At 37.3% G+C, this 24,818-nt stretch overlaps 2 protein-coding genes across 6 annotated transcripts in view; one reads left to right on the forward strand and one right to left on the reverse strand.

Annotated features, from left to right (window-relative positions):
- The window catches only part of METTL8 (methyltransferase 8, methylcytidine), an 83,182-nt gene extending 74,100 nt beyond the window's left edge, over positions 1-9,082 (reverse strand). The window contains exons 1-2 of one of the 4 annotated variants that reach the window (XM_051623268.1): positions 8,966-9,082; positions 2,626-2,683 (exon numbers count right to left, since the gene is read on the reverse strand). In XM_051623268.1, the coding sequence (XP_051479228.1) occupies positions 2,626-2,672 (47 nt within the window). In that variant the 5' untranslated portion in view covers positions 2,673-2,683; positions 8,966-9,082. Of the gene's footprint in view, positions 1-2,625; positions 2,684-8,183; positions 8,504-8,965 lie in introns of those variants that run through there. The other 3 variants (XM_051623267.1, XM_051623271.1, XM_051623273.1) reach the window with 3 other exon arrangements.
- A 323-nt stretch (positions 9,083-9,405) lies between these two features.
- The window catches only part of DYNC1I2 (dynein cytoplasmic 1 intermediate chain 2), a 29,167-nt gene continuing 13,754 nt past the window's right edge, over positions 9,406-24,818 (forward strand). Inside the window, exons 1-6 of one of the 2 annotated variants that reach the window (XM_051623263.1) lie at positions 9,406-9,764; positions 11,124-11,241; positions 12,482-12,596; positions 15,942-16,032; positions 18,809-18,868; positions 20,006-20,121. In XM_051623263.1, coding sequence (XP_051479223.1) covers positions 11,134-11,241; positions 12,482-12,596; positions 15,942-16,032; positions 18,809-18,868; positions 20,006-20,121 — 490 coding nt within the window. In that variant the 5' untranslated portion in view covers positions 9,406-9,764; positions 11,124-11,133. The remainder of the gene's footprint in view (positions 9,765-11,123; positions 11,242-12,481; positions 12,597-15,941; positions 16,033-18,808; positions 18,869-20,005; positions 20,122-24,818) is intronic. The other variant, XM_051623264.1, reaches the window with a different exon arrangement.

The raw sequence follows: 24,818 nt of genomic DNA on the forward strand, positions 1-24,818 counted from the left end.
TTTCTGGATCAGATTTTTCTATAATATTCCACAAGTCAATGTTGCTTATTACAGTGTTACCACACATATGCAGCCATTTGTTATAGAACACACAAAAAGAAAAATCTGTTATGTTTCACTGGGTCAAAAAAGCACTGTCAAAGATGTGTTGCAATTCATTACTATGTTACTGGAAATCTAGCTTTCAAAAACATGAAGCTTCCTTTCTGGATATATAATCAAATTATATCGAATTCTACATCAAAGAGCTTATCTAATTCATTTTCATTAACTTGAATAGGTTTATGATTCTTAGCTGTTGTAGCAAGTTTTACTACAGTGTTTTTCATTAAAGGCTGGCAAAAACACCCATATCTTAACTGGACTCTTCTGCATAGCTCTAGTTGCTGGGATATTCTGCTAAAGCATCTCGATTCTTCCTGACAGTTTTGTGTATTTCAACTCCTAATCCACTAACTTTATGCAGTTGGACACAGGATTTAAAAGAACCAAGTAATGAAGGCTCATAAAATTAACAGAACAGTCTTAACCCTGCGTATTCATGTTCTCTGAGGGTTTACTCAATGAAAAATCAGTGCAAGTTGGTTAAAATTGATGAAACAAACATATTCTGTCTCACAGTAAGGATAAGATTTGAATTAGCACATGGACAGAAGAACTTCCATGACCTCCTGCCTGTTGTATCTGACTCATAACTTCCTCCTCCATCATGGTACTGTGTCAGCAGGGTTATGTGGTGAACTGTACTAGAATATCGATCCAGTTCTTCACATGACCATACAAACAGCCAGCTCAATTAAGAGAGGGATATGGCTGAGAATGGGCATCCACAGTGAGACCTACTTTAGCCAAGAGAGTCAATGAAAGAAATGCTTACATAAACCATACCCTAAGTCAAAATTACATATATTAAAGTAACCTGAGGGATACTGTAAAAAGGGATCTACACTTGTTCAGTTAAAACTGGACCCAGTTTTAATTAGGAGTTATTTAGTTAAAAATACTTTTTTAGTGTAAACAAGACTTAATAATAAAAGATAAGATACACTTTTTACATTGGCAAAGTCAATCCGGGAATAACGTTTAAGACAGAACCATAACACTGTGTTTCTGAAATTTAAAAATTGTGTATCACAGATTTCCTGAGAATATAAGAAGTACAACACACTATAGTGAGCCTGCCATTTGAATGTGCAGCAGGAGAAAAACCAAATAAAAAGTTGTTTTTTTTTAAAGTAACATTTTAAAGTCTTTTGTAGTACTGTTTCTACAGATCATGTTACTTGGCAAGTCCAGAGACAGAACCTCATAACATGATCATTTTTCAAACAAAGCAGGTATCCAAGTGACAGACACTTGTTTGACCACAGTATTCAAGGAGGATGTTAACTTTTCATTTATCCATTTACATGTTGTCTGCCTGAGATGTGTTAGGTCTTTTTTTTTTGGAACTGTTGAATATCTATAATTGACTACTGAAGTCTTTATAGCTCTTGGCATTAATTTTAGCTACAAAATTAAGCCACAAAGCAATATCCCTCAGTCAACAAAATTCAGTGTCACCTTGAGAAAAATAATAATTTCATCATTTTATACTCACCTACTTATCTCATAACTCCTTGAAAACTCTTAAAGTACGTATTTTATACGTGGTTCAATTTCTTGCTGGAACAGATTCTTCACAGCTAGGAATACTCCTTCACTTGCTGTTTACCCACTTGGATATATTTCTGTATTCCATACTGGACATATCAGGCTTTGCAATTCTTGCTTATTCTTGCAAAAATGCACTCCTGCATTAGCTGATTTTATTACACTTATATGGTTGAAATGGCATTTTTATTCTATGACCTTCTTTTAATTAGGTTAAAATAAACTTTTCAAAACAATTACCTCTAGTCCAATACTTCTCATGCTTTCTCACACTAACAGTCATGTTTTTACCATTTCTAGTCTGAAGAGAATAATTCTGTAATTTTGAGAATCAGGCTTTCAGGTATATACAGATACAGTTCTTTTTAAAAAATATTTACCAGTTACAATAGTTCCTTCTTTCTAATTTGTTATTTCTTCCTCTCCTAATTATAAACAAGCAATATATGATAACTCCTAAAATAACACTTTCAAAAATTCTTTGTTTTGAAATTGCTCCCAAAGCTTGTCTTCTCTCTGGTTCTGTTAATGTTATAAGGTATTTAGAGCATCTTTTGACTTGACTCAGTATCTGAATTTATTAAATAAAACTAATAATAACCTAAACATATTTTATATGAATTATGCATAAGTTAACATACATACTACATGCATGTCTATATATTACCTACATTACAGAATTGTAACTTATATAATCATAAATATACTGTATTATAATATCTCTATTAAAGTATATGTTAATGACGCAAAACAATGTTAATGTAATTTTAAATCTGTAAAAGCTATATAACTAGCTAAGATTTCAAAAGAATATGCTGATCAGGACAGTATAGCATAATATATAACACAATATTACACGTTCTCATGGTCACAATAACATTTAACAATAATGCAGGTTAAGGAAACAGATTATTGAGTCCAAAAGACAGCAGATGAAGATGGGAGATGTGGAATATTTAGCTTTATGTTTACCTTAAGCTGCACCACCTGCCAGCTTGTGCCATGTACTCTGCAGTCATCTCTGAATCTCCTGCAAACAATGGAAGATTCAAATTAAATCCAAACTAGAATAAGCCACAGGTTTTACTGCAAAAATTCCTTATTCTTCCTTAATTATTATATTTTGGGTTATCTGCTATTACCGAACTGATGATTTTATTATTGGTTAAGAAACTTCTAAAACTATTTCCAACACTTTCTTAGCAGACACTGAATCAGAACTTTCATTTGCTACAGTACCAGCAAAAAAGCCTTTTTAAAATGTATTTCAGACCAATGCCTAACATAGCAATTTCTCATTTCTCAGCTTCCTAGTACCAGCACTATTCTTCACAGTGCAGAAACAATTCAAATATGTGAAGAGTCACATCAGCATTCTATTGAGTCCTACATGTTTCAGCAAATAAAACAGTGATTTCACAGTCCCAGATACAGTTTAATCTTCAGTAAATAAAAATCCAGCTAATTAGAGCATTTTATTTTACACAATATTGTGAAATTTATTTTAATAACATGAACTCCAATATCTAATTGATTGGTTTCCTACAGTAATTTAGAGATAGAATTTTCAAAGGCTTGAAAGCCTATTAAGGACATATCTAATTGATTTTCAGAAAGAGTTGAGGACCTGATCCTGCATTCACTGCAGTCAGCAGTGAAATTTCCATCGATTTAAATAAGAACAGGTTCATATCTGCAGAGACTAGCTGCTATTTTTACCTTTCACAGTATTCTCTCCATAGTTAGAGATGTCTTCCCAATTTTTTTTGCAAAAATAATCTACACACTTGATGGGAAGCGAAAATGCTAAGAGCATATAGTCATGTCAAAATAAAAGAGGAAAAAATACTGGTTTTGTACACACACTCATTATAATTTACATTATAAAAGAAAAATAACAAGACATATTTGAAAGGAAAGATAATAAAAGTTTTAACACTGAAAATGAGTGAACACACTGCAACTGCCCTTCAGTTTTATACCGCCTCCCTTCAGTGAAGTCAAAGGGACTATTTACTAGTAAAACAACCAAAATGTTGGATACATAGTGTAGTTTCTAGGTATTTAGAAGTAAATAAGTTCACTCAAACAAGTCTGAGTAATTAATTATACATAGAACTACTGCTGTACTGCTGCAAAAGAGAGGAAAATGTTATCAAACATTCAGTTCTAGCAAATGATCCAATACACTATAAATAAAAGAAACACTGATCTTAATCTGTTTTCTTCAGTAAAGAAATGCAACTGAATATTAAAAATATATTACTATCTAGGGAATAACAGGTTTTTAAGAGAACTGCTGGGCTGATACATACAAAGATCAAAAAATGGCAGTACTGTTTGCATTCCAAATTGATCTAGATTAAACAATAAGTTAATAGGTGTAAAAAATTCACAATCTTATGTGCAACACAATATAGGATCCATTTCATCTACAAGCAAGTGGAGTGTACACGGTATCATGTGATCCAAAGCAGTGACCTCGATTCAAATGCAAAATGCCTATTCCTATTGCAGATGGAATTTACCAGGAGAAAATGTTCAACAGAAAAGATTACATTTCCAGTGGGGCAGAAAGGTATTTGTCAGTGTCTCATTACAGCTTTGGTACAAACATCTTGGACTTCAATTAGCTTTGAGATAGAACAGCAATAATCTAGCATTGAGACAACAGACAGATCTTTGTCTGTTGCACCATTATATATGGGGTTTTGTTTCGTTTCATTTGCGATAGGACATTGTAAGATTTCCAAAAGAAAAGAAACAAAAAGAAATAGCATTCTAGTCATTTTCATGTCAGAGATACCACTTAGTGATTCCTGTCTGATAACTTGGCACTAGCAGGCGAGAGTGACATAATTTACATTTTTCCCAGCATAAATGAAAAGTGCTGAATTCCTTGAACCATAAGTGTCCCATCAGTTCTACTCTCACTGTCCCACCTCCTATTATTAACATACCATATCCACTCTGATGCTTTTGATTCTTTTTTCTGAAAAGTACTTTGCCTTCCCAATGGAAATAAAGATGAAATTTGCTTTAGTACATTTCAGGAGTTCAAACACTGACCTGTAGAAATTTCCACCCTGTAGGAGTAATATTTTAACTTTACAGATTTAGAATTTGCGGACATTTAAACGTTTGCTTATAAATACTATTTGATATTTAAGAAAACTAGTATATTATTCGGAGTTGATAATGGCACTAGAAGTTGAAAGGGCAATTTTTAACTGTCACTTGAACACCTGTGATTGATTTTGAGTTAACTCCTGTAAAACCCTGGATAATATTTGTCACTCTTACTTTTTACCCATGTCATGAGTGTAACTCTGTCAGCTTATGAAATGTGGAGGAGGAAAAAGCTGAGAAATCATACAGGTGTGATTCAGTTGTTGATTTCTTAGCACAGAAGTTATGCTCTATGCCATGCGGATACAATTTTAATAACACTCAAAATTATAGATGGTGCCTTCCATTCAAAAAGCTTCCTTTCAAATACCAATTCACAGCTCTAGCTGTAAGAAACAATGTGAAAGAAATATGGTTAAATTGACACATTAACAAGCTGAGACTAAGAGAAAATAAAGATATGTCTGTAGTGTAGGAACCAGTGACAAAAACTACGTGCGGCAAAACACTACTTTTCCTCCTTTGATATTGAGATGAAAAAGGCATGACATAAGTCACCCCCACAATTCCAGAGCAAGGACAAGAGCTGGAAAAATAGTTCCTTTTAAGATGAATTGTTCCATATACTAGACACGCTTGATTTATCAGTAAACATAAAAAATTATAAACATAAAATTATAAAATCTCATGGATCTGAATTTTTTACTTCATCATCAACTCTGAATGGCTGTTAAAATACATCACAATAGTTGGTCAGTAACTGCTGTCTGTGGACATATACAATTAATTCAGCAAGCATCTATTATGGATTTGCTCCTCAGTTCTAAACTGCAGCCATCTTTAGGGTAATTGGATAGCAAGAAAAGATAGAATACTGTACAACTACAGTGAAATAAAAAATAATTTTCTTCATTGATGAGAGTACTGCTTAAATACCATATCCTTCCATTGACTTTAAGAACAGCTGTAAGTACATTTTGCTGCTACATACATATCTGTAAATATGTGTTAGAACTGGCTAGCATACACAATATTAACAAAAATAATGTTGTTAATTTTTTGTTATATTGCTGTAAAAAAATAGATTTTAGAGGTCAGACCCTGCTTTGAACATGTAATACAGAACAAAAACTGCCAAATCATAGATTCTTCCAATAAAAATATAAAAACATATTATATTTCCTGTAAAATAAATTTAATTCCCCAGCTACAAACATATATTTAGTATTTTATTACAATGAAATTGAAATGTTATAATTTTTTTTTTTTCTGGAAGTGCAATATTGTTAAATAATTTTTTTTTTCAAATCGTTTATTTTTTGCAGAGAAGCAGATTTATTTTTTTTTTCTAATAAAGCTGAATAAGATTCTAGATTGCTGTTCCACAAGAAGATATTGCATGAGAAGAATTACATTAGGGTTTTTATTTCCTTCTTGTACTCCAAGTACCATAGTACCACAGACTTGGAAAGGACAGCCAGAGATCTAGTCCAACCTGCTTTAGCACAATCAGTGTACTTTAACAAATAAAATCTGTCTAATCTGTTAAAAATATCGAGATAGAAGATATTCCAATAGCAAATTTAACAAAAGGAACAAACTCTACCTTTACTTATACTGATGTTAGCAGCAAAATTACTCCATAACACCAGTCTTTATTGAACAGAACTGACTGATGCTGTGAGTCAGTGACAACTAATTCTCAAAAGAATGTGAAAACATGAAAGGCTAACTGTTAAGCTAACAGATATAGAAGAATAAATACTACTTTCTGGTAAGAATAGAAGACTGCAACCTAGGAATCCTAAATTTTAATCCCTGTGATCTTGTCACTTAGTCTTTAACTCTTTTATTTCATTTGAAAATAATTATGAAGTATTTGATATGGATAATTATTTAACATCTCTAGAATGAGATAACTTGATGTCACTGGATGAAAAGTGTGCTTGTTTTTGGTAAAACTTTGTACTGTAGTGTGCCTTTGTTCGTACTAATTCTAGTCTAAAATATATTTTAGGATTATGTAAGATACTCCTTTTACTTCCATACAGAAAAATAATTTAATTCTTAATTCAAAGTTTAAAAAAACGTCCCTGAAAAAAAGGGAACTATTTTTTTCTCTCTTTATTTATCCCATTATGCTTTCGGCTTCTCACGCTGACACAACACAGACAAAAGGAACTCAGTTACCAACTGAGTCAAACATGTTCTCCCTTTGATAAATACACAAAACTTCCCTAAAGGTTAATGGGAGATAGGTGCACAAACTGAGGGTAGAATGTAGCCTGCCATATAACATAACTGAAAATAGTTCGTTTTGGCTGATCTCTTGGCAGTTTTCATACTCTCTCTTAAAACCATTAGAACTAGTGTAGGCTTGGTGCATTACAGGTTTCCATAAGCAGCTCCCATTATCTCCTTTCTTAACCACATAATAGAACACAATGAGAGTACCATACACAGACCACACTGAGGAAGGAGAACTTGCCTTGGAATTTTCAACTGGTAAACCTATTTTCTATAATGCTTAGTAGTGAATCACTCTTAAGTGCTGGACCATTCACTGGTGTATGTGTTTTGTGCCAAAGGTTACCAAATTGCAAAACTGTTCTTATCTCAGAAAGGACCCATCATTCTCCATCACCTTATTTTGACACAACAGGAAAAAAAAGTGTCCATCTAGCAGAAATAGGAAGGGGGGAAGAAAGACAGGGAGAAACACGTACTAGCAATGCAGTAGATTTTCTTAGCACAGATGACTAAATGATACTAGAAAAGTTGTATATTTATATATGGGATTATGTATCTTTATAATACAGGACATTATGATCTTCCTAATTATTTCAATTCCAGTAAGTCTGTAAGATGGAATTTAATTTTCCTGAAATAGGAGGAAAAAAGGTCCATACATTATTGTAAGTCATACTAGAAAACTCTGGAAAATAAATTCAAAGATGACATCTGTTTGTGGAAGTTCATTACTATCATCTTCATATTTGTAGCAGGACGTTACAATATTTGTCTCCGAAGAAAAATGCAACCCCTTCTCTTGCACACCATACAATTTTCTTTGACAGTTTCACTTACAGATTTTCTGAATGGTAACACACACGCTCTTACAAAATGCGTGGAGGTTCTTCAATGATCAGAAGCCATCGAGCCAACAGAAAGTTTTTTCTAACTTTTCTTAAGGTATAGTATGAACCGTGACTCACATGGAAGAGGAGTAAATAATCAACTCTGATTACCGTGGCAATTGAAGTTCTCCTGGCAGAAATCCAGGCAAAGTACCAACCAACCTATTTGGTGGATGATACATCACAGGATTGCAGCCTGACAGAGCTTGACTGCAAACACAATCTTTTTCCAGTCCTCATCTGCAGGAGTTCAGATGTACTCACCAGACTCAAACGTTTGTAGATCCAGTGATTTTAAAGAAATCATTCCAATTTGTAGTAGCAGAAACTTTAACTCTCTCTGGAGCTGATAGTTACTGCCTCTAAAGACTTCATTTCAGTCTTGTGAACACGTGTCACTTGAACCATTCGAGTTCTCCATGTTAATTCTCTTTGGTACTGCTTTCTAAGATCAGCAGTCTGAAGAATCAAGCACTTCACCAAGACAGCAGTCAGCAGCACTAGCTCAGCAGCCAGCAAAAGAAGAGAAAAACTTGACATGTTTCCACAGGATACAAGGGGTCGTATACTTGTTCATTTGGGATGACCAGGGAACAGCAAAGTCACTACCCGCTGCCACTTATATCAAAATGCACCGTGTAACTTCATCCCTGCGTGACGCTCGCTGACCAGCCCGGTGGGGCACAGCTCAGCCCGGTGGGGCACAGCACAGCTCGGTGGGGCACACCTCGGTGGGGCACAGCCCGGTGGGGCACAGCTCAGCTCGGTGGGGCACAGCTCGGTGCGGCACAGCTCAGCCCGGTGGGGCACAGCTCAGCCCGGTGGGGCACAGCTCAGCTCGGTGCGGCACAGCTCAGCCCGGTGGGGCACAGCTCAGCCCGGTGGGGCACAGCTCAGCCCGGTGGGGCACAGCTCAGCTCCACCAGCCCCCAGCGAAGCAGCCCGCTCTGTGACCGCGCGGCACCGGGCGCCGGCCCCGCCTGGCAACCGAACTCCGCGTGCTGGCTTCCACACGGGGCAGCCGAGCTCCCCGCCCTGACACTCACAGCAAATCAGGCTCTGACGCGTGTCCGCCCTCGGGTCGCTGCAGCGATGCCGGCTCCCGGCCTCAGCCTTCCGCGAAGATCTCGCCGTCGGGGCAGCGAACCCGGGCTGGCCCGCCCCGCGGCCGCCTGCGGTGCCCGGCGCGGGGCCCCCCGGGCAGCCCGCACAGGGGGGGATCCCGGGAATCCCGCCAGGCCCGCACAGGGGGAGATCCCGGGAATCCCGCCAGGCCCGCTCGCCTCAGGCACGAGGCGACCCCGCCGCGAGCGCTGCCCTCGCGCTCCCGCCACCGCGCGCCAACCACGGCAGAGCGCGCGGGCGCACGCGGCCCGCCCCGCCCCTGCCGCCGGTGTGTCCCCCAGGACTGCAGCTCCCGTCATGCCGCGCGCGCCGCGCCACGCTCAGGCGGCGGACGAGCCCGCCCAGCGGCGCGCGCTGCATCTTGGGCCTCGTGGTGCTCAAAGCTGCTTCGGCAGCGCTCCCGGGCAGCGCTCCGGTGTCGGGCCTCTGCGTGGTCGCCCCCCTTCTGAATTCCCTTCAGATCCATCCGCCTTAGGGCGCGAACGAGCCCTTGGCCTCTGAGCGGGCCGCGGTTCTGCGCAGGCCTCCGTGTCCTTCCGCCGTTCCTGCAAGTTGCTGCGCATCCTGGTTTGAGCCTCGGCGGCCGCCGTAGGCGCTGCCTGTCAGCTGCCGGCGCCTTTGTGAGGCAGCGGAAGCGGAGCGGGCGCCGCGGCCGAGGGGCGGCCGGGGCAGGGCGGCCGGGGCAGGAGCAGCCGCTGGGGCAGGAGCGGCCACTGCCAGGTGCGCGGGTCCCGCCCGGGTGCGGGCGCGGCAGCTGCGGGGCCCGGGGGGCGGCTCGGCCTTCAGTAAAGCGGGAGAGGACGGGGCGGGCCCGGGGAGGGTGTGGCGGTGCTGTCTTCTCCGGGGCCTCAGCGTGTGGTGGGTCCTGTCAGGGTGGCGGGCGCTGCCGGGCTCCCTCTGCGCGGGCCGGGCGAGCTGGTCGGTAGCGCTGTTACCGGCGGTGCGGGGCTGAGCGCCCCTCTCTGGCGCCCGCTCCCCGGTTTTGAGCCGCTTTGCTGGCCTGGCTCGGCACGAGAAAGGCTGGGTGGGGCAGGAATCGATGGTGTGGTGACAAGGCACCTGCCCAGTGCTGTTTTAAAGCGACACGGGAATCCCGTCTGAAAATGCCGACGGTAGATTTTGGGAATACATACATGTACCCCAATATACGTTCTGCCGAGTGCATTGTAAGCCACAGGAGGCTTGCGTGATTTTGCATCCTTTTATGTGCTTAGATGTGCTATGTGAAAACTTACAGGTGTTCTGATTTTTGCATTAGTGAATAGTTCTATTAATAAGGCTTAATCTGGTGTCTTTGTTGTCAAGCTTAATGTAAAAACCCCATTCACACAGTTTTCCTACCCATGTTCTAAATCTTTGTTAAATTCTTAAGTGTTTGTGATTTTTTTTCCTTCTGTTTATTGTTGATCTTGTCTGTATTTAATTGAGTTAGTCAAGTAGCAAAACTTCTGTACATTTTTTTGTTTCTAGAAGATCCGGCAATTTCTTAGCAGTGTACTGAAAGTTTTGAGGGAAAAAAAAAAATATAATCCACATATTTTACATGTTTGTAAGCATCACGCTTGTACTTCCTTTGTCTTGCAATTTATAGTAATCCCACTAAATCTTTTATTAAATCAGTATTTTGAATCCTACAACTGTATGTGGAAGGATGTATAGCATACCTGCTGTTGAGCTGTGTGTGTGCCAATATCCTTGTGTTTTCAGCAAGTTGGCTGCTTATCTGTGCAGAACCTTGGAGCAGGATCAGGTAGCCCCATCTTTGGTGCCTAACATTTTTTATAAAGCAGTTCCTTCAAACAGCGTCAGAGCTACCTTAGGAGTGGATGCTGCCATCATGTCATAGTTCTGTCTGTTTTACTCTTGGGAATGTGTTAAGTAAAAGAAATGTGGAAATAGGAGTGTGGTGTGTTTTTTTTTTTTAATTCTTATATTAAATCTTTTCGCTCTTCTGGTTTTTAGTAAGCTAGTGTGGTTCCTTTAATGATAGCTTATTTAGAGGAAAGCTTCTAACTTAAAACAAAAACACAAGAAAACCCAAAGCCCAGGGCAAACAGTGATATGATTTCTGCTGGTCAGTGTTTCAGCCATGTCTGACAAAAGTGAACTGAAGGCGGAGCTGGAGCGCAAGAAGCAACGATTAGCTCAGATCAGAGAGGAGAAGAAAAGAAAGGAGGAAGAAAGAAAGAAAAAAGAAGTAAGAAATAACTTTATCTTTGAAATGTGACTGTTTGCATATGTAATTTGCCCAGAATTTCAGGGAAGGTTCACTTAGACATTTACTATGTGTTATTCAGGGAGTGTCTGTTTAATGGTTGGTTGCTGATGCAAATGCAGCACTTTTGTTTTCTGGTAAGAGCAAAAACCTACTCTTTTCTATAGAATTATCTATAGGTGAGTTAGATTTGTTTTATCTTAATCCTATACTTGCATATAGTTTGGATTTGTAAAACTATGTGTCTGCTGGGGTGGTGTTATTGAGAGAACTGATTTCTGAAGTGCAGTTCTGAGGATGTCAGTATTATTATTGTGACAATCGGTGATTGATTACTGTGTTTCTCCTGAACTCAGATCATACCTCATAAATGAAACTTTTGCTGGAAAGTTTTGGGGTATTTTTTCAAGACTTGTCTGTGTCTTGATTATGATCTTGTAGTTCTAAATTAGCACGTGACTGGAGACTGGGCAGCTGCCAGCTACATGAGTTAGTTGGAGGAAATGTGTCAAATCATGTTCTGATGGTCATAACAATAAAAAGCCTGCATCTGAGATTCCACATGTGGTGCTATAGCTTATCAGTTGAGAACTTGCTCTCTAAAACTTGGGAATTGCTTTTTTTAAAAGGAATTGTGCAGTAGATTAGAAGCATAATGTGCAGCCATGTGAGGAGCAATTAGTCTTTACTCATGGCATTGAATGTGATTTTTCTTCCCCAAGTTTTACTTATTTCAATTAATAACTGGCATCACTAGTACTTTCTTGACAAGAGAGGGGTGTCTCTTACTGTCATTCTAACCATACAGTGTTTTCTTTTACACAGTTATTGTCATTTCAAAATCAGAACAATATGATTATGTCTTTAAAATACTTTTATACACTGGTACGTAATACTTTTTGCATTTTACAGTGCTTAGCATCAGTGTAAAAAAGGTATTATTGATCTTATGAAGTGGCAGTCATTTTGGCAAATGAGAATACACCTTCTACACATCATATATGTCTTCTCAAGACAGTATGAAGTCTACAAATGTTTGTGATTCCTGTCTGTTGTTTACTTTATCTACAGAAAGGACCATCAGAATTCTCAGAGTCAAATATCTAACCTATATGATGATAGGTTTCAGTAGCATGAAAGAACCTATGAGATCTCAAAACATAAATGAAACAGTTTTTCATGCCTATTAAATGCTATAACTTAATTATTTGATTGTTTTTAGACTGATCAGAAGAAAGAAGTTCTTCCTGTACAGGAAGAATCTGATCTTGAAAAGAAGAGAAGAGAAGCTGAAGCATTACTTCAGAGCATGGGGTTGACACCTGAGTCTCCTGTTGGTAGGGATGTTAATACTGTTGTTCAAGATAAATGTTTGGGGCTTTTTGGGGAGAGGAGGCAGGGAAAGGTGGGAGAGGGGGATGTTGTATTTTTTTAAAATTGTTGTTATTAGTTTTTTTGTTTGTTTTGTTAGGATTATATAACTAGCATGAAGAACTTGTGGCCGCTATTTTGGGCGCTATACATACCTGGTTTTTGTACTGTTTAGTCCTGCATGACCTCTGTTATAAATGTCAAGTCATGTGCTTCAGTGCACATGACTAGTACTATTCTTGCTCTTAGAAGATTATTTGGAGTTTTTGAGTTAAAATATATAAATGTTATGTATTTGTTCTTTTTTTCCTAATTTCCCTGCACATTATTCTTCTGTATTTTTTTCTTTTCTGCATAATGCCAAATTTTAATTCTGATATTTTTATGCAGAATTGCCTTGTTTCCTTTATTCATCTTTTTTACCCTGATTGTCCTTATCTCAAGTACCTGACTGACTTTTATGGAGTAATAGCAAGGCTAAGTATAAAATTTAACTATCAAGGATGATGATTCATATTTCTTCCACTCTTGGATGAGTTAGCATATTGGTTTTTTCTTTTTGTCTTTACATTGTCACATATCTCTGGAAGATGAAAGCAGAGAGGGTGATAACTTTACTCCATTTTTTTGTCTCTAGCTTTGAAGTCTAAGGGACTTAAAACGTATTTTTCAGTTTGGCTTAATGGCAAGGATCTATTTAAACTGGGTTTGCAAATAAAAATAATAAATTTGTTACGAATATAGTATATCTGTGACTACATCTTCATAATTGCTTTTTCGTAGTCCTCAAGTGTTCAAAAGTGAATGTGGACTAAACAGTCTTATAGCTGCTCCCATTCCAACAGCCGCAGCAGTAATTTTTAATAGTTTGAACTGTTCTCACAGTTTAGAGACTGCATTTGGGCATGTTAGCACTAGCATGTGGCATTTTAAGTAATCAGTTCTTACCTACTTGAGGCTCTGTATGGCAGGCTAATAGTTAAACATGTTTTATGTGAGGTTTTGCTAAGGGAGATAAGACTTTTTTAGAATTGCAGGTGTTTGTTGTTGTTTTAAATCTGTGAGAGAGAAACCAAAATCTGCTGAGGACAGTCCTCAAAGCAAGTCACTGCATAGACATAAAGGTTAGCTGTTTATGGAAAGCTCTTTGAGGTGTTGATGTGTAAGACCAGGGCATACCCCTGCCAGCTTGTTTCATTCCAGCGAGCATCTACTTAACCACACCCTTCAACATACACAGATTCTCAGCAAATTACTTCTGTTCCTTTCAAGATATCTAGATCTGAATCGTCAGTGAAGCTAAAATGTCCTGCTCGCTGCCCCAGTAGCACACCTGAGGCATGGGCTCTGTCTGCCTACTGGATACTGGCAAAGTATGACAGCTAGTACAGTGATCCTATGCCTGCACTGAAGCTAACTTGCAGCTGACTAGTTTGTTGTGCAGGTAGCTTGAGCTTTTGTTGTCTGTGTAGGTGGATAGTTTGAGGTTAGATTCCTTCATAGAAAATTACCTTAAAAATTCCTAAGGCAGTTGCTGTCCTGTTAACTGCCAGAGAGACGTTAGCTACCCTTATAGGAGAAGGGGCCTTAGCAATGGAAGTAAGCTTTTGATATCTACCATACTTGATATATAGAAAGCTATAAATGAGTGAGCCAAAATAACTTTCAAGAAGGCATTATAGTTCCATCCTCTGTTGGAGTAGATGGAGTTTTACTTTGTCTTTAAATAAGACTGTTGGTCTTTAAATAGTTTTCACCTCACTAATGCAAAGACTTTCTTGAGAATAGTTTGCCCCACGAGAGGGCACTGTGGCATCAGAACTAAACTCCAGAATTCTTTAGCCGTTCTTAACCCTAGATAGCGCTGACTGACTTCTGTAAGTGGTAACAAGGTATGTTTCTAATGTCACCTCTTAGTAACGAAACGGTGACATCACTATGTCATTGTTTCTGATAGCGCACAAAAATAGTGTAGGAATATAAAGGCCTATGGATGTTTTCTTTAATAGATGGCAATAATGAGTTGAAGAATATATATACTGATATATACATATACACCCATGTTTATATAGGTGTGTCAAGTGTGTGTGTATGTATGAAGAATAACTTTAGACCTATATGAAATTATCTCCTGTATAAGGAATAAACATTTAATTAATATAAGCACTCACTCTGGGTTTGTAAATTTGAGGTAGAAATGTTGTCAATCAGAGTCATGTCTCTGTTTTGGGATGGTATAGAAGCATTCTTCAGAATGTACCATAAACCTGTGATTTCAGCAAATTCTCTAGAAATGTTGAAGATCTAAATTTAGAATTCTTGCTTGGCTAACCCCTGACAGAGTGGATATCAATTTATATACATGACTTGTATTTGGTTCATTAAGGGTTCTATTTAAGGGTTCCTGAGGAGTGAGTGTGTTCTTGCTGAAAAATTAAGTATGTAAAAGGACCTTCAACAGACACCCTGACTCTTAAGGATAAAACTGAGATTCATTAAATAATGAATTTCAGTATTTCTAAAAAAGTTGAAGAAATATTGAAATAGCTTTGTTTTGTATCAAGCTGCATGATATCATTCACTAATATGTATCAGTTCCAAAAAACATGTTGCTTTTAAAATAATAATTGCAGTCTTCATCTACAGGCTGAAAATTAACTGACTTTTTCTTAAAAGTTTCAATACAATAGTACTAGAGTGTTTGTCAAGTAAAAAGAAAAGAAAAACTGAAAATCTCCCAAAACCCAACATGGGAAACTTTTTTGTAATAAACAGGTTTTATGTTGATGTGATACAAACTGGAACAAAAATAACTGGATGCCCTATGACAAAGCCACATTTTTGTTCAGTTCTTCCATGTTTATATATATTTTTGAAACAAAATTACCAGTTAAATACATTCAGTGTCTGATTTTTAAGAAGAACTGATGTCAAAGCTGTATTAACAACCATCTTCCTTTTATGTTTAAGCAACATGATTTAGTGGAAATTACCCTTTGAAAATTGATGCCATCATTTATCAGAAGTTCAGTTTAAAAATATTTTTTCAATTCATTTTCTCTTAAATGTCTTTCCCTCCATGTCTTTTTGGATGTTCCAGATGCACAAATGCCAAACAATTGCATGAAAGTCCAGCATGAGTTGTTAACATTGTCTTTTCCCCTCTCTTTCTACTGTTCTTTTTCATCCATGTATTTTTTCTTTGCCATCACTTTTTTTTTTAAATACATGTTAAATTAATTTGAAAACATCCTAAGCTGTGCAACCTCTGCGAATAGTAACAGCGGATACCTGTCTGTTTCACTATTTAGTCCCTCCTCCTACTTCTCCGTCTTCCAAATCCGTGAGTACGCCAAGTGAGGCTGGAAGCCAGGACTCTGGTGATGGCGCTGTTGGATCTAGGTATGTCACTCTTCTTGTCACATTCCTTTGCTTAATACTTGTCTTCTGAATAGTTGAGCTTTAGAAGAAATCAGGGTTAATTACTTGGTTATAACACAGTAATATGAGGTTACAGTGTTATTGAATCAGTGACTTTTATAGAAGTACTTTACTTTAAAATTTGAAATGCAACTATGCTTCCTAGTTTGAGATTGCCAACATGAACATGGTGTTGTTTAAACTTGAAGGTTTAAAGTAAAATAAATCTGAAAGTCTTGTGGTAATGTTCTTATAAGCATGAATGTCTTGGGATAAAGAAGACCTGGAAAAATCCAACTTCTGGGCTCTTAGCTTTTTCTAAAGGAGAATGTGCATGGATGATAGGCTTATTTACTTTTCCATCTATTCTAGTTGATCTAATAAGAGATACTGTCTCTAAACTTTGCCTTGCTTCTGGTTTTAATTTTCTGTTTCCTCACTCAGAACAGTAGTTCTCATTATTTCACTTTGCAGCCATCCCTGTAACTCAGCTGCACCACTCACATCTCTGCTATGGCCAAAACACAGCACCATGTTAGCACAGCCACAGGTTTCTCTCCGTTCCAGTACTTGCTATAATGAATACATGACAATTTTTATGGTGCGTGACAGTTTGACTCCCTTTAGAGCAGTTTTGCTCAAATAAATATTTCTGTTAAACTAGGAATTCAGATTGGAAATATATGGACAATAATGTGAGAAGTACTACTTCCAAAGGATATTTCTACTGTTTCTGCTGTCTGTGAATAAGAGCAGTATTTGCCTAATTAATTTCAGTAACTTACATTTTCTTAAACTTAATATAATTCACAGAATATGCACTGTGGACAAAGTGTAGTTAAAGCACAGTTCCTAAAGCAGTTATCAGCTACCTTTGTAAGCATATGAATAGTTGTTTTGGAGAAAGAGAGTAAATACTTAGATTGCTTTAAAACATCTTTTTAAAAGACTGCAGTAATGTCTTGTGTATATGTATTATGCATGCATAACTATATACAATCTTAATATGAAAATATTCAAGATTTTAATGACAAAGGTCACAAAGTGTCTATTTCTAAGTAGCAACCATTAAGTGAAAACAGCACATCAGGCAGCAGATACGAACCCACTCATTTTTTTAACAGTGCCCAGGTGGGATCTTGTGCGTAGCTTATTGAAGTTCACCTGTTGTGTTCATTAAGAACAAATATACCTAATGTACAGCTATATGTTGAATGTTAGATGGATGCTTCATAGAACTAGCTTAAATGCAGAAAATACTTTTTAGACATGTAGAAAGCGCAAGGAATATCCCTGAACTCAGAAGTTTGGGCATGTGTAGAAGAATAGGAACTTCTGTTCCTGAACCTTGTAGGTAAATCCATTTAACTTAAGGCATAACAAACATGTGGAAAGCAAAATGAACAGTATTTTACATAATTTTTGTACATGTATAATAGCAGAATTTATCTTGAAGTGTTACTTTTATTCTGAAATTAAGAGAAAGTTCTAGTCAAATAGGAGTGCAGAATACACAGTTAAATCTATTTTTAAAAAGCAGACTATCCCTGACACCACTGAAGCAACTGTTGAAAGTTAAAAGAATGCTTTTGGAAGCAGGAAAGAGACCTCAGTAAGGGCTAGGTCTTAAGCAGGCACAGAAGTTGCAGCATCTTAGATTGATAGCCCTTTCCCCAAGTTCCTCTCAAGTGGGACTGAAAAAGTTGAGAAAATTTTTCACAAGTATTTTAATGCAGCATTTGAATCTGTAGATAACTGTTGCACAAGCAACATGAAGGTTGGGGGGTGTGGGGTGTGGTTTGTTTTTGCTTTTTTCTTTGATTTTTCATTTTTAATGCAAGATTGAACAACATATGAGCAATATCCGGCATGAATTCTCAGGCACCAAATTAAACTCCAAGCTTAATTTTATTCAGTCAAGAAAAATAGCAGACACTTTTAAGTATACTGAATAGCAGGCAGCAGACTAAATGAAAATTTGTGGAGAAGGGATGAGACTAAAAATGAAAGGGGAGGAAAGATTTATTCCCCCTTCACATTTCTTCTGTTACAAAAGTGATTTGAAATGGATCTATTCTGTTCATTATTCCATGTGACCTTGAAATGTGTTATTCATATACAGCCCACTATTTCTAAGTTATTTAAATACCTTAAATGGAGTTGGCTCTAAATCAGATGATACTTAAAAGCCCAAGGCAGTGTGTAACCCACAGTTACTGCAATGTCACATCTTGGAAACTCTAGCAGTTCTCTGTCCCAGTGGAAATTCGTTTTTGCCCCTTCACCAAAAGGCTTATGCATTGACTCATTTCCTTTACCAATATGACAGTTTCCTCTACATATTTACTTATCTGGGCAAGATTACATTATGTTGACAAATATGTCTTCATGTGACATGAACAAATCTGACCAGATTTTAAAAGGAATTTCAAGTTTTTAATGGTTGTTGTCAGTATTTAAAATATTATAATTTGCCTCTCATAAAGGCTACATTTGTTTGCAGATCTTTAACTTTGAACCTTTAAAACAATTCTTTTCTAATAGCTCTGTGTTTGCCTCTTAACTTTTGTATTTACTGCATGTATTATTGCACTGAGTGCTGAATTTCCTTTAACTGATGTTATATTGTTTTGTTTCTTGTGAACAATGAAATAACTATAAGCTTACTGTAACTCTAGCATTTCATAGTATGTATTTGCTTCACTAATCTCTGGCCTTTTTTGCTAATGCTGCATGATTGTTCAACCTGGGGTATCAGGACGCTGCATTGGGATACTGATCCATCAGTTCTTCAGCTCCACTCTGATTCCGATCTGGGGTATTGCATAGATTTCTTATATTCTGTCTTTCATGTACTTATGGATAATAAGAGCATATTTCTTCCTTCAAGTTGTTGTTGAGAGACTGTTCTCTAAGTAACAGAAATTCACTATCCCTAGACTTAGTGCACTTTGATTGCAATTCTTACATTGTTTAATACACATAAGATGCTTATTTCTAATTACAAAACTTATTCATGTTTTGAGTCTTTTCTTGGCAAAATGTAAACTTGAAAAATTAATTTATTTAAAGTAAAAAAGCTTAGAATAATTGTATTTAAAAACAGAGTGACCCCCATCTTTTCTTACAAATATGTTTATAAAAGCTGTAGCTCATAATAAGCTACCTACCACCTTTCAAAGGGATTTTACGTTTTTATCTTAGAAGAGGGGTTGATGATAAGAAACTAAATTTGATACAGGTAAATTTTTGTTGGATCATTGCAGTATTACTGCAGTATGTACTGAAATTAGCTTTCATAGGAGGTTACAAAGACTGAATGAATGTTGTGTAGGTTTTGGAAGTACGTTACCGGTTGTAGTTTGGCACTAGCTATATCTGCATTTATAGAATCTTCCATAAGCTACAGTCAGAAAGCTCAGAGGTTTTCAGTATCATAGTCTGGAGTATGTGTTATGGATAAATCACTTGTCAGTGTGTGAGTTTCAAGTTAGACTTAGAGTTCTGCATTCTAAATAGTAGATTATAATAGAAGATTATTTTTTTCTTCAGAATAACTGAGCTTTTTTTTAAGCTTTGAAGTCCTAGAATCATTGCAGTACAAACATGACTCATGAGCAGATCTGTTCCACTGAAAACAGGAATATGTCATTCATGTAGCAGTACCCTAGTCAACCACAAAGAGCAAAACATTAATGTTATGTCCTATAAGCCATATATATATTTGCACATCTTTCTTTTTGTTGCACATGTATAAATAGCTGCTGATTTAAAATAATAGTTATAATAAAATATAAATTATAATCATGAGACTTCTTCAGAGTTAAGTTTCCACTGGATTTAAGTTTGACTAAGCAGTGCTGTGACATGATGACTTGGGAATTCTTCTAGGCAAAATGTGAAGTTATTAATAACGTTAAATATTGTTTCTGATTTCTCTATTGATTTTATTTAGACGTGGACCTGTTAAACTTGGAATGGCCAAAGTTACACAAGTTGACTTTCCTCCTCGAGAAATTGTTACATATACAAAGGAGACGCAAACACCTGTTATGACTCAGCCAAAGGAAGGTGAATGGTTAACTTATTACTACCTAATTTATTTTACTTTTCTTTTATTAAAATAGTGATGACTGAATTAGAACCAGCACTTGTGATCTTGAAAACTTAGTAAGGTAAAATGAAAGTTATCTGTGAGACAACTGATGTAAATTCTATTATTCATAGAGGTCTTGCATAAAAGTGTTGTTGTCATTCTGCAACTTGTTTGCAAGTAAATTGCAAACATACTTAGTGTTGAGAAATTTCTTTCCTTCTTGTCTTTGGCTATCCAGAATAAGGTTTTGGTGCATCTTTGAAGTGCTAACCCGATCTCTCAAACCTCATTATTCAGAGAGCTAGAATAACAGAGGAAACGCTTTTTCTCTAACTGTGTGTCTTTTCCGTTCTTCATTTTATCTGTATCCCTGCACACATAGATGGTAGGTATGGGCTTTCCTGCTTTCACTTCTCTCATGCCCTTACTTTTTCCTTTCTCTAATGCCTCGGGTTTTTTTCTCCCCTTTGTCAGGTTCATGGAATCTGAAGACTTAGTCCATAGTTTGTAAAAGTTGAAAGACTTGTACTTCTGCTGCTGTCAGTGAAAATTGCCTGAGATTATATGATCTTAATTTCACACTCAGTGGATAGGCTGTAGTTGAGTTTTACTGTAGTGGAGCTGGAAAGACAGATCATCTCTATTTCTGCATTTACTGGAAAGTTCTCTTAATACAGATGTCTCCTACTACTTTCCACCTTAAAAAATAATACTTTTTTCTTCATAGTTATTTTGTGTATGTGTTGTTTTGTGTATGTGTACAAAAGTCACTTACAGATGCTTTTCATCATTCAGTGTTTAGTATCTTTGTAAGGTCTGTCTTAAGATTGTCTAAATACATACATAAATAAGCTCTACGTTCACAATTTACAATGACATCTGAATAGGGCAGGAGACTTAAGAAAAACAAAAACAAAACACTATATTACCTCCAAAAAAAGAGCATTGCTAGGTGAGAGATTTCAATTAAGGGAAGAAAATTTTGAAGTCTTCAAAACAAATGACAAAAGCATTATACTGAATTTTCAGAGTGCAATCAGGTGAAAATTAGATAAAATGTTAACTCATTCTTGTTTCTTCTTACAGTCTTTGAGGGGGTTTGTATTTTAGTGAGTATACTGTAAACTAAAGATAGTCTTACAAAGTACACTTGAAAGTTTGGCTTGCAGCTCATTTTATACGTACAAGTAATCTTCAGTAGCTCCTTTGTACAGCAACAAGTTGCATCTCAGCTAGGTTAGCTCCAGCATTCACACCTTCTTCTAAAACAAAGTCGACTGGACCTTTCTTAATTATCAAGTCTTGAGCTTTTAAAATGCTATTGGAGCTGTGCTTTTGAACAAAGGAAAATATAAGTGGGTTTATTAGATGCGCTGTGCAGCCATTTTGCAGATTTATGTTCACTTGTGCTGTAGATGGAATAGTACTAACATAGATTTGGAAAAAAAAAAACAACAAAACCAAACAAAAAACCAGGTCCACTGTGTTTGCCAGGATGGTAACTGTAACCTGAATTGGGAAACATTCAAGCTACAGCTCGTCTGTCTGGTGGCACATATAGGAAATGCAGGAAAATTGGTGTTAAACAGTCCTAATGGTCATGCAACTATCTATGGCAACACAAAGGAAATGACACTTGCATAGGGGAGATTTTATGTCCTCAAAGTTGGCCTTTGGAGATTCCTATTTTAGATTCAGTGTAACAAACAGTTAAATTTAAATTAAGACCTTTGACTTGACCAGTTCTGGTTTTAAAATGCAAAGGTCACTCTTCTCAGAAGTTTGTAGAAGAGAGTGCATTCAGTAGTTGAGAAATCCAAAACAGGAGAATTCCACAGTTAGAGAGACTAAATTTATATGTTCATGTTCCTGTGTAATGTGGACATGTTGCACCATTCTAGACAATACTTGAATACTGAGTAATCTATCCCCTCCCCAGTATCTTGCAGATACAAGGCTTCTGAGCTGCAACTGTTTTGAGCCATTGATGCTCTCCATTTGTAACAAAAGAATGACCAGTTCTCATGCAGGCCTAGATGCTGGAGCTAGAGTGTGACCTCAGTGCTAGCGGCACTGTAACCTCTTTATGCTAACACAAAGTATCATTTCTGGAATTCTGACTTTCCCACATTTCTTCACCCCCACCCCTTTGAAGTGTTGTATCCAAAACAGTAGATAGCCTTGTCTTATACAGTGCCCAGCTCTTCATTTTGAAATGTGATAGCTTCCTTAGGAGATACAGACATTTAGTGTGCTAATAGTACTCACAACTTCCATTATTTTATTGAAGTACTACTATGTTGATTCTATGATAGCCTCAAAATACTTGAAAAACTGCCTGTCTTAGGCAAAAACAATAAAATCAGGATCTCTCCTAAAAATCAGTTTCACTCTGTGAGTAGAGATTGAGTGATACTTAAAGCATGAAGTATTTTGACACAGGAATTCATTCACTCTATTCCAAACAGCATGGAATATTAAATTTCCCCATTAATGGAACTTAATAAACATGTTTCACAGTTCATACAAGATGTCCACATCCAAAGTAGACTTAGAAAATCTGCAATATTTATGTAATGAGCTTTTTGTATGATGGGTGCAACCCAGAGCAGCTCCTTCCTCAGGGTCCCCTGTATACAAGTAAGTGATATAGAAGAAATGGTGTCAGAGGTGGCTGTCTTGGTGCTCCCAAACTTCTTGCTTTGATGAAAATACTGTTGTGTCTGTCGTCAGTACTTCATTTTTTGCCAGATTTTTGTGTTTGTTGTTTGTTTTTCTCCAGGATTTTCAATAGTCTTAGTCTTCTAACACTACTGTTTCTGCAGCAGCTGTGTTTATTATTTAAAAGAAATGAAATAATGAAATTATTCCTTGTTGTGAGGAATATAGCAGAGACAATACGTGCTTGTTTTCTTGTCGTGTACTGGTCCTGTTTTAGAGGGTTTTGTCATTCTGTGATACAGTAAAGCTGGCCATCTTTTTTTTTTAGGGACCAGATAGATTTACTTTGGCTTGAAGTGTTGTACTGTACTTGCTGATGGTCTCCCTTATTTCTTAACTAATAAGCCTAGGTGTCTATGTCTCTGCCATTATTACACTGTAGTAACTTTTGTTACCATCACAGCATGAAAATGCTGTGTTAAGGCTGCTCCATTCCCCAGCATCCTTGTTCTGCCATCACCTTTTCTACCACCTAAATAACTTATCACTTCCTGTGATGCTGCGTATAATACTGCCTGCTTCCTCACTGTCCGATTTTGGTGGACCTTTTTTTTTTAGTTAGTGTTGTCAACTGGTTATCAGGGCTGTTATCTCTTTAATGTGCTCTATCAGGCAGCGGGTTTTTGGATCTACTCTCTGAAAATACACTTGAAATTGTCTTCCCATCACACACTCATTTCTTTCCAGCAGATGGCAAAAGCAGTTTCAGCTTTTGCTGAAATAGCGATTCACATGTGAACTCTGCTGTATGTCTTAATGTTCTGCAGGTCCCGTGTTGGCCACAACACAGGATCTAGGCGTGCATGAGAACTGGTCGTTCTTTTGTTACAAATAGAGAGCATCAATGGCTCAAAACAGTTGCAGCTCAGGAGCCTTGTATCTGTAAGATACTGGGGAGGGGATAGATTACTTGTAACCATTGGTGCTACCTTTTTTTTTTTTCTTATCTGCACTTCTTGCTACACTGCTCTCTACTACACTATTTATCTCTTCCTTTGTGATTTGTTAACTATTCAAATTCACATGGAAAGAAATTAATCACCAGTACAGCTAATAAGTGTGTTTTGAGTCCTTGAAGTTGTTAATCCAAAGAAAAATAGGCTTACAGGGGAATGTGATTCTGCTCACCTGTCACAATTAAGGCTTTTCCTGAGCTAACTGGATTCTTGTTACTTCGTGCTGCTGTACAATATTGTGCATGTGCAATCACAACTAACTTTGCAGCCTATTGTTGCATTAGCTCAACTCTTTTTTAAGGAATTACTCTCTGGTGAAGTCTCCAAGATACAGAATGAAAATATTAATTTTTTTTATCCTTTTAATTCTGACCTAAGCAGGGTAGTAGGAATTGGTATATAGGATTGGCTTCTTGGATGCTGTTACAGTGAATGTAGCATTTTTACATTTTAATATTTTAAAAAGAAATATTGGTCCCATATATATTAATGCATTATTCTGTACATGCTGTAAATGTACAGTAAAATATAGATGGGAAACCTTGATAATACGACATTCAGCTTAACAAAACCCACCCATTTCACAGATGATTTAACTTTGATTATCCTACTCTGCAGCAACAGATTACTCAGACAACTGGAACTTCACTCTAGTGCTATTGCAAGGTGGAGTCTAATTTACAGCACTACTCTTCTTTCTGTCTTGCCAAAATACATCACAATTTTTATGTTAAATCAAAGTAAAAATGGAGTGGTTCATTAAGCTTGTTTTAGCATTCATTGACAAGAAATTTGTCACTATTACATTAGCTGCTATTTTTATGCAGTCTTTACTGCTCAGTTTGTAACCTTAGATCCCCTGTTTGCCTGTCAGAAATAAGAGTGCATATCTTAGCATATTACGATGAATATTCATCAATATGTTGATGTGACATAGAGTCCCATTTCCTGTCTTGATGGCCCTACAACTTTTCTAAATCTTAGCAACCTTTTTA

The sequence above is a fragment of the Apus apus genome, chromosome 6 (assembly GCF_020740795.1).
Source record: "Apus apus isolate bApuApu2 chromosome 6, bApuApu2.pri.cur, whole genome shotgun sequence".
In the NCBI taxonomy this organism is placed as follows: domain Eukaryota; kingdom Metazoa; phylum Chordata; class Aves; order Apodiformes; family Apodidae; genus Apus; species Apus apus.